Genomic DNA, 10,080 nt, shown 5'->3' with positions numbered 1-10,080 from the left:
GAAGAGGGGGGTTCGGAAGGTGAACCCAAACTAGACGCACATTAAGCAGTTCAATGAGAGGGTTAAAAGAAGTTGTCCAAGGCTTAACAAAGAGAGAGTGAACTCCCCAAGTCCATAACTTGCCCAAAACCAAAAATCACCTTTCTTCGTCAAATGAGCCAACTATGAAAATGGTGAGAGGTAGGAGGAGAAGGTTGTCAAGAGATTGGTTGTGGTGAAACAATGCTAGCATGACATGGAATTCTATTAAAGTGAAGCTTGCTCACTGCTTGTGACAACTCCCCTAGGGGTTGAAAATTTACCATATCTTTCACCCTATTAGCCTTTGAAATCTAAAGCCTATAACCAATGTTTGAGGACCAACACCTTTAGCTTCAAAATTATGAATATTTATTTTACTAAATAGGTTGCTTGGGTTTATGCTTAGAGTATTGGGTAACCAAGGGAAAATCTCTAATTTTATGGTCTAAGGATTGACAATGATAAGAGCGATTTGGCAAGTTGAGATGCATGGCCCTTTGGTCAAGGCTCTAGTTCCTATTTGCACTTCTACAAAATACTCAAAGTCTTTGGATAGATTAAAATATCAACACATTCTTGAAGAAGTAGTTCTTGTTCAACATGGCAAATGTGCCCCAATGAGGGTGTGGTGTGGCCTATGAAGGGTTAGAGTGACAAGCAAAGACTAGATAATTCAACCTAAACTAGACAAAGACTAATAAAGAGTAATGAATGTATCAAAGGGCATGCTAAAAAATGGCCTTAGTAAAATGACTTTAGAAAAGTGGAAAAGAAAAACCTCCTTAGTAAGGTTTTCAATAGCTTTGATGCAAACCATATTCAAGGCACCCAAATGGTCCCAAATGGATTTGACCTAGCTCCCTAGCCTATTTTAAAAGGGAACTCTACCCACAAAATGTTTAACAAGAGTATATTTTTCAAGCTATTCACATATATTTTCAAAATGCAAAACAATATCAAGAATATAATAGTTGCCTTGTGAACCACTTTTGAAATGAATTTACAAGGGTACTTTAGAGCCATCTTCATGTATGTCCATGCCAATAACCCTAGTATCAAATGCTCAACCACTTTAATTAAAATCCATATAAAGAAATTGCCCAAAAGTGAAAGAGGTTAAGAAAGCTCCAAATAAGTGTGGAGATCTCCTAGCTCAGATCTCCTACCCTAAATAGGAGTTTGAAACAAGTGTGACAAGGACAAAAGGATGACACATGCAAGCCAAAATTTAACACTAGCAAAACTTCTAGGAAATAATTTAAAAGAATACTTTTGCTTCTGTTTTTTTTACATTTTTAAACATTAATAAAAAATTTAACCCAAAATATATTGTACCTTTTCAATGGACTGTTTTGATTTCCATTTAAGGTCCACCATATCTATGTAGGTAAGCTCTTACTCAGTGAAAGGATGTGTATCTAGTTTTAAAATATTAGTTTATGGATTTAGAGAGCTTCAAGAATAGATAAAATCTTGTTCCTACAATTAGAAATTCATAATTTGAGAGTGACAATAAGGATGAAGTGTAATAGTCTGAATGTGTTAACAAAAACTCTATCTTTAATTTCAAATTCGACAACTATTTACATGTCAAAGCTAGATGTTTATTTTAGCGGATTAAACTTCTTGCTATGCTTACATTTTTTTTTTTTTGGGTAATCATACACTTTAAAAAACTAATAAGATACACCCTCCTAACAGAAATGGAAGTTATACAAGAGGCACCGATGAAAAATTTCCTCGATGGAGCATTAATATAATCTTCTTTGAAGGAGGTTTGATAGAAGACAATGTCCTGCAGAGTTCTATTCTTCTTCATCAGTTTGGAGAAGTAAAATTGTTGCAGCATTAATTAGAAACTCACCCTCTAGTTGTAGAAGGGTTTGAGAAAATACATATACTACAGTTCTGTTCTTCTTTATGAGATTGAAAGAGAAGCAAGTGTGGGCTTCAGTTAGTAGTTGGTCTTAAATGGAGTGTAGTGATGAAGAATATTCACCACACCAGCTAAGGATCCCACAAGTGCCGCCATTGTGACAGCGAAGCATAATACATTAAGCAACTGCAGGAAACACCACTTTAGTGTCCATTGGTTGATTTTTTTCTGAGCTATATGCATTTGTACTGGGAAATAGACAGTGAGTGGGAAGAAGGCCACTGCTCCCAACACACCCATGATGGCATTGAAGAAGGGAAGAATCATGGATACCACTGTTGTGAAAACCACAAAGCAGGTCCTCCACACCAACCTGAACAGGTTGAGCTTCAACTGTCCCATGACAGGGATGTCAAGTTGGTATTCATTTTGGATGAAACAGCTCTTGGTCCATGTGTTGGAGCTCCATGCCTCAACAAATGCATATAGAGGCTGGCAGAAGACCTGCAAGAATAACACAAAGATGCACCAAAGAATATGAATGAGCCCTGCTATGGATGCCAAAATTGGTTAGATCAATGAACCCTACAACTTAGAAATGGAAATCATAGCTTCATACTTGAGGATATTGATCCTTAACCAGAAGAGCAATCTAAGGTCCTCAGAAAGGTACCTAAGTTTACTTAAAATTGTTTTTTTTGTTATTTGAACTACATACTTGTGGAATTGGGTCCTTGATGTACAAGACCAATCTGAGGAATTGGATCCTTGAAATACAAGACCAATCTGAGGTTTTCAGCAAGCTACCCAATTTTCATTATGGTTAAGCATAACTTCACGTTTGTGGATAAGGATCCTCTACCAGAAGACCAATCTTAGCTCTTCAGCAAAGGAACCAATTTTCATTAATTGGTTAACCTTAGCTCTTCAGCAAGGGTTTTCATCAAGGTACCCAAATTTTTGAATGAAAATTGACTATTTCAATGAGCCATATAGCTTGATAATTAACATCGGTGTTCAACAAGCCTTAGAACTGATTTTTAGGTGTCTTGAAGGTACCTGATAAGCTCCCACCAAGTGGATTACAATACAAATGTTGGCTATGTCAACCAGCCAGAATGGATTGTAGAATCCGAAGCCTGTTAAAAGGTTTCCGGGTGCATGTTTACCAAATGCTGCATATCCAGCACATCCCACGGACATGTAGAAAAGAGTGGTCACTGTAACACCAATTGTAGATGCCTTCCTCATGGTTTTATTCTCTGCTGGAGGAGACTTTACTGTGTCCTGCAATAAAATAGCAATTGGAGGAACAGGATATTGTTATTATTATCATGAATTGAATGATATGAAATTTCTAAATGAATATTTATATAATTTGATATTGAACTCTGTTTCAACAAGTACTCTGTTCGTTTTGATCTGCCAGTTCAGATAAATTGTATGCCATCCTATACATTTAGTACCATACTTAAGAATCCACAAAGAATCATGCAAAAATGAATAATCCTCTGCTTTTGCTTGCAATATTATTGTTTCTCCAGATATCATAAGACAGACTCATACCAATGCAGATCATTTGTATAGATTTTTTTGGATACAGGAATGACAAACCTGTATTTCAATCAAAATCATTGAAAAAGAATAAGCAAATGCAATATTTCCAAGAGCTTGAAAGATATTCCATGTATCAGTCTTTGACTTGAATACAACTCCAATTCCCACTCCTTCTAAGGTTCCATGAGAATGGCTTTTTTCTGTGGCACACAATACAGATGAAGATCAGTCTATCATTTGAAGAATGTTGGAAAATTTATAAGAAACTATAGTATGTTGATATTTCTTAGAAAGGACAAACCAAAGTAGTGTTGACGTTACGTAAAAGGGATAAACTTAACTACTACCATTGTTGAAGAAAAGAGAAAGGGTAAATGCACCAAACTAATATGCTTTGCTTAAAATTCATATTGATCTTTCAGAATGTGAAAACAGGAGATGATCTTGAGGTTACCTGTGGCCATGCCAATTCCAAGACCCAATCCAATGAATGAATAGGAAAGTGACATTACGGCTGCAACAATGGACAACCACCAAAGTTTGCTGAAATTTGGAATCTGTGAAAGCACCACTTGTGTTGCTCCAAAAATTGCCATGTACAAATTATTTGAAATATAGCAAGAAGAGTCTCTTCCTTTCTCATGAAAGCAGTTTGATCGCCCAATAGCCCTGTCACATTTTGGTTCATTAACCAGAAATTGAGGTGACTTCAAGTATTAGAATTCAGAAACATGAACTTTTCTGGATTTAAATTATAGCATTTCTTCAATAGAAGATACTTGTACTGGTGTGGAGGGTATATACTTACACCATGCTGATAGAAGCAGTGATAGTGTATCCAATAGCTGTTCCCACAAGATTCATATACTGTACAAGGCCGCATAAAAAGACCTTTCTTCCACCTAAGCAAAATCCTTGTTAGCACAAATTTATCCAATATTTTTATCCCACCTAGTCTGACATTATAAAAAATATTTGGCTCTGGATGTCCTCGTTATAAATAGTTTGACAAAAAACTTAATATATTTTGGACTACAGTATCAAATCAATAGTAGAAACTAGAAACTACATTGACAATTAAAGAATTTCAAACTAATGGCCAAAGGCACATTCCAGGGTCCATTGTTGGCTATGGCTTGATGAAGATTGACTGCTGCTAAAATGCTACACATGCATAAGTGTTTTTGATATAGTGACAGAATCCTGTAATTTCGAGGATGAAGTGTGCTACATTATAAATAATAGGATATTTGGATTCCAGTGGACCAGTACACAAAATTATGAACCGATCATAATGACCAAACTAGTTTCTTGTGTCGTATTTTAAGATTAAAACAGACATTTTTATGTTGTTCTTTCTTGCTTCTGGATTCAGTTGTGTTTTTGCTTTTTTCATCAACGTTTTGGATCACACTCCATGATCCATCATCGGGATGAGGAGTGCTAGTTGATGAATCATGGAGTGTAATCCACATTTTGCATCACACTTTGTGATCCATCATCGGGATGAAGAGTGCTAGTTGATGAATCACGGAGTGTAATCCGAAACATTGATGAAAAAAGCAATAACACTATTGAATCCAAAAGCAAGAAAGAGCGGCATTAATAGATTGTGGAAACTTGATGTCATTAAGAAATTTTTATCTAAAATTCAAATAGAATTTTGTTTCTTATCTGAAAAAATTTATAACAAAAAACTGAATTCTTTATCTCCGAAAAATTGTTACAAAATCTATTTTTTAATATCTAACAAATATAAATTAATATCTCAAACAAATAAACAAAATATTACTGTATTTACTCTCAGATGCCTCTTACAATTCTACAATGGGAAGAAACATTATATTCTTAGAAGTTTTCTATAATTCCTCATGACCACCCCAACATAAAACTTGAATGGAAGATAAGAAAGAAGATTGAACAAACCTAGAATGGCTCTGACTGCATCCATATAGGTGTAATTCCTGGCTCCAGTTGTAGGATCAGGTGAACGGTAACAATCTGCAAGCAAGACTGATGTGTAATATGTTACAATGGAGAATCCTGACAGAACAAGGGGCCCTGCAATCCACCCCAGCTGAGCCATACTCCATGCCAATGACAGAACTCCAGATCCAATTACGGCCGTTATCACGTGACATGATGCAGTCCAAACATTGCCTGCAAATTCAAGACATTAATGGCCAACACCAATATCAAATAGATATATAGACATTTAAAGATATGCCCATATCTAAATAAATGGGTATGTACACATCGGATATATATTAAAAACTTAAGGAAATGGGTTTTCACACAGCTAAAAATTTATTCACAGTTCTAAAAATGGATTTAGTATATTCTAGATAAGCATCATTGTCTAAACAACTTGATATCTGCAAATTGTAACTACTATCAGAACTTTTTAACAAGTGGGTATGTGCACATTTCAGCATGTATCAAGACTTAAACTAACTAGTATTATATGGATTGAATATACATCAAATTTTAAATCAGTAGGTCTATGCACATTGAATATATACCCCCAAAAAATTGATGATTGAGTAGGAGCACATTCAACATGTACCATAAATTACATGAGGCATATATAGACATTGAGTATACATCAAATTGCAATCAAATGAATACACTCGTTGAAGATATTAGGTCTTAAAGTAAATATAGATCGAATATATCATTTATTTATGGTACCTGTGCGCTGAGGGTGGCCGTCATCGTCAACAGGGGTAAACACTTCATCGAGCTGGCTTTCAATTTCCCTCCCATCAAAAAATTTCTTAAGGCCACCTTCTCCCACAAAAGCAATGTCCATATTTAAAAGCTGATATTCCTTGGCTTTGATATACTCTTTGTTGTTGTTGGTCACAAGAGATTTATCAAGCATTCCATTCAGTAAAAGCTTTGGCAATCAAAATCAGCAAGCTTTTCTTCTGCTTAAATGCTAACTGTCTTGCTCGGTAGATCACATTTCCCTTGTGATTTTTATCATTGGCATCTTTCTTAATTACAAGCTACTGATATTGTATATCATTCCCTTTATCTTCAAGCATGTATAACATATATATTACTTATATCCCTGACCTCTGCTTCTGCTTCACTATCTCCAGCTGCTGAGTTGAGAGGCCAGCTGCAAAAAAGGAAAGAAAATATCAGAAACTATTGATGACAATTCACCCAAAAACTTTACCCAAATCGATGAACTGCTCAATTTCCTTAACCAATTTTGAAAAAAAAAAAATTCAAGGACTGAACTTATGCAAGTTGAAACATAAAAATTCATAAAGGAGATGCCATCAACCTAATTGGTATTTCTCTTGCCCTTCAACCCACTAGCATTTTACAGTAATAATCCCAAACGCCCTGAACTTTCAGAGGTTGATGTAATCCTATGAACCCTTGAACTCACTAAACCGTGAAAAAAAGGCTTGCATTCAACTGCAATTATGCATGCTGAAGCATAAAAATCCACCAATATAAATGCCACAAACCTAAACTGATTTTTTTTCCTTGCCCTTCACCCCAGCATATTCCACATGAGCAATACAAAACAATCAAAACTCCATGCAATTATATGGGCTTTTGAATACTAACCCATTAAGAAAAACTTGCATTTAAACACTTAAATTCTGCATGTTGAAACACAACGATTCATCAACAGAGACACCACCAATCTAACTGGTTTTCTTTCATTCACATCAATCCACACCAATCAACACTATTCATCCAATCATATGAATTCTTGATTTTACTCATATCAAAAGAAACTGCTTTACCAAAAAGAATCCAGCAAGCTCAGTACTCATTTCCTTTCTTTACCCTTCGATCCACCATCTGCTCCCTGAGGAACAACAAACCCCAAGAATGCATATATAAGACAAGCAGAATCAGAACTATATATTAAATAATATTTGTCAACTCTGCTCTTTAAAGGAAAGTTTGCAGCCAACTGATTGTGAACATGCACATTATTAGGTGGTGGTCACAGAGTTATGGGCACCGAGGTCCTGTCAAAGAGTTGCGTTTCCCTAGATTTCCAAACTTCGAGGAATTCATTAACTGTCTTCCTTTTTAACTTAGATTATATCTTTGCAAAATACACTGAATGTGTAGGTATCTAACTGCATGAATTTTTGTATCCACTGTAAAAAACATATAAGAAAGAATCTAAGAAGAAAAGTGTAGAGCATCTTTTGTTGGGCATTCAAGGTTGGTTTGCAATAATTGATCTGTGCATGGAAGGTGGTGTTCTTTAATAAGCCACATTAAGACACACATTTAAGATTCGGTGAGAGACTGATAATGAATCTTCTCTAGTATATATTCTAGAACAATACAGATAAAGCTCATAGATTAGATTTTCATATGGATATGATCAAATGCTTACAAGATTTTATTTGAGGCCCACAGTTTTCATGAGTTTGTAGTTGAAAAAAACCTATGAGGTTTCAAAATGTATTATTGTAATCCATTAAACCTGCACATTTAGGCGTACATAAATTTCAGCACTGTAAACGAGAACTCCCACCAAATTTGTCTTTTTAAAACCTCAAATATAATGGTGCCATAAATTGAAGATAATTAAAGATAATTAGCAGACATCATACGTTTAATACCCTCTGGTATGCTCTAACTGAACTTTTCAGTTGTTGGATTATTATTGTCTTATAATATTTAGTTTTAGTATATAAATTAGGTTAGATTCTGATATAGCAGCAAAAAACTTTTTGGAAAAAAAATTATAATAAGATTTTTAGAAAAATCAGGATTTAAATTGGAAAAATCATATCTAAAAAAACAATATTAAAGAAGTTGAAAGAGCCACAAAAAAACTACTTTTTAAAAATTTTGAAGGCATTTTTATAGTATAGAAATAAGGGAGAGGGTTGATGGTGGTGCTGGATCCACTACTTGGATAGTAGTTTGACAGTGTGGCCCCACCTAATGTCAATTCAATGGCTAGATATAAACATAAAAAATATCATTTTAAAAAAAATTGTTTCTATAATATGAAAAAACAAAGCTACATGTTAAATCAACTATGTTTCCAATAATAGATAGAGCAATTACTATCAACCTTCTTAAATTTGGATGAATGTAAATAGATATTTATATTTCCATTATATAATCATTTGTATATTTGACATACACAGGCTCAGCTCACATTTAATCAATAATACATTAATTTTTTGACCAACTTGCAAATACATATAACTATATTACAAAAAAAAATCACTCCACTTTTCATCCATGCATTGCCATCTTCTAGTTCCACAATGTCCACCTATACCCCTCTTTCATCAAATTTGCCCTGCAAAAATTGTAAAACAATACTCAAACTCATCATTACAAGCAAATTTACAAAATATCCATTATTTACTCATATAAAGAAGACATGTAAAGAGGGTCTATTGGCTATGGAATTGTAGTAGCTTCATTCTCCCCCACATGTTGGTAGCGTAACACCATTCTTGCTTGTACTTTATTCTACATTTGCATAGATCTAACTGTGGGAAGTATACAGAAACACGTCAACAAAAGACACATCAGCTAAAACTAAAAATGTCACATCATAGAGTTTTTTGTTGTCAACCCATAAAACTTAGAACATACATATTGTAAACACCTAAAATTGTCATGTCTAATTAAATAAATATTTTTATTTATTTAATTATTTAAGTCTTTAATTTTTCTATTAATTAAATAAATCTTTATTTATTTAATTAATTCATTTATCCTCTTCTAGCCTTTTTCCTCATTTAAATAAATACATTTATTTATTTAAATTGTCCTTTTTCTAAATTAAATAAATACTTTTATTTATTTAATTGATCCCACTTCCTCTATTTAATTAATTAATTAGCCTTTTTTACCCATGGCACATGTCATTCATCTCCTAATTCCTACACTACCTACCCTCTAATCCTAGCCGACCATCTATCTTTTACTCCTCTAAATCTTATCCTTCCATTTCCTAGAGTGTCTTCTATATAAGAGGATGCTTCTCTCATTATCAATCCTCCTAATCATTATATTCTCTCCTAAGCACTCAACTACGCATTCGAACTTTCATATGCGATTTTGCCTACTTGCAACAACATTTATGTTCTTTGTTGAGCTCTTGTGCACAAATAAAATCTAAGAGCAAATATATCAAGCAAGATCAATGGAGATAGGAAGAATGGATATTCAAACCCTATTAGACATGTGATGGTATCATCTTTGTGATTTTGTTGATTTGCATTGTCTTAGGCAATCTTCATATGTTATGGTGGATCTTTGTTGTTGTTAGGCTAGGGTTTTGTGGTTGAATCTATTAAGTCTTTCAATTTTGTTGTTTCCATTTTTACTATAAACACACATATATATAGGGCATCCATATATGTGGAACTAATCAGAGAATAAATTGCAAAAAGAGTATTTCGTACAAATGTATAGTTTGCAGATGCAAATGTATGCAAATGTTTCAGAAGAAAGCAACAATACAAATGAATTATAAACACACACACGCACACACACACATATATATTTATATTTGTATATATACACATATATAATTACACACACACGCACATTTATAAATATATATATGAATATAGATATATAACAGAATGGGTCGAATGGTGGCG

The 10,080-nt window shown here is 34.0% G+C and overlaps 1 protein-coding gene across 5 annotated transcripts; it reads right to left on the bottom strand.

Moving 5' to 3' along the window:
• Window positions 1-1,561: 1,561 nt before the first annotated feature.
• LOC131071850 (amino acid permease 3) lies at window positions 1,562-7,897 on the bottom strand. Of its 5 annotated transcripts, none has more exons than XM_058007813.2 (9): window positions 7,839-7,897; window positions 7,046-7,292; window positions 6,146-6,581; window positions 5,381-5,614; window positions 4,263-4,356; window positions 3,909-4,123; window positions 3,512-3,654; window positions 2,957-3,184; window positions 1,562-2,401 (listed from the first exon to the last, which is right to left on the bottom strand). In XM_058007813.2, the coding sequence occupies exons 3-9, from the start codon at window positions 6,336-6,338 to the stop codon at window positions 1,976-1,978; spliced, it is 1,533 nt and encodes a 510-aa protein (XP_057863796.2). In that variant the 5' UTR covers window positions 6,339-6,581; window positions 7,046-7,292; window positions 7,839-7,897; the 3' UTR covers window positions 1,562-1,975. The 5 variants fall into 5 exon arrangements, with proteins under 5 accessions (XP_057863796.2, XP_057863797.2, XP_057863798.2 ...); XM_058007814.2 differs by having other exon boundaries at window positions 7,228-7,292; XM_058007815.2 differs by lacking the exon at window positions 7,839-7,897 and having other exon boundaries at window positions 7,046-7,080; window positions 7,228-7,382.
• Between the last annotated feature and the right edge of the window lie 2,183 nt (window positions 7,898-10,080).

Source organism: Cryptomeria japonica, chromosome 9, assembly GCF_030272615.1.
Source record: "Cryptomeria japonica chromosome 9, Sugi_1.0, whole genome shotgun sequence".
Classification (NCBI taxonomy): domain Eukaryota; kingdom Viridiplantae; phylum Streptophyta; class Pinopsida; order Cupressales; family Cupressaceae; genus Cryptomeria; species Cryptomeria japonica.
Note: the sequence above shows the minus strand (reverse complement) of the source record. Positions and strands in the feature narration are given on the sequence as shown.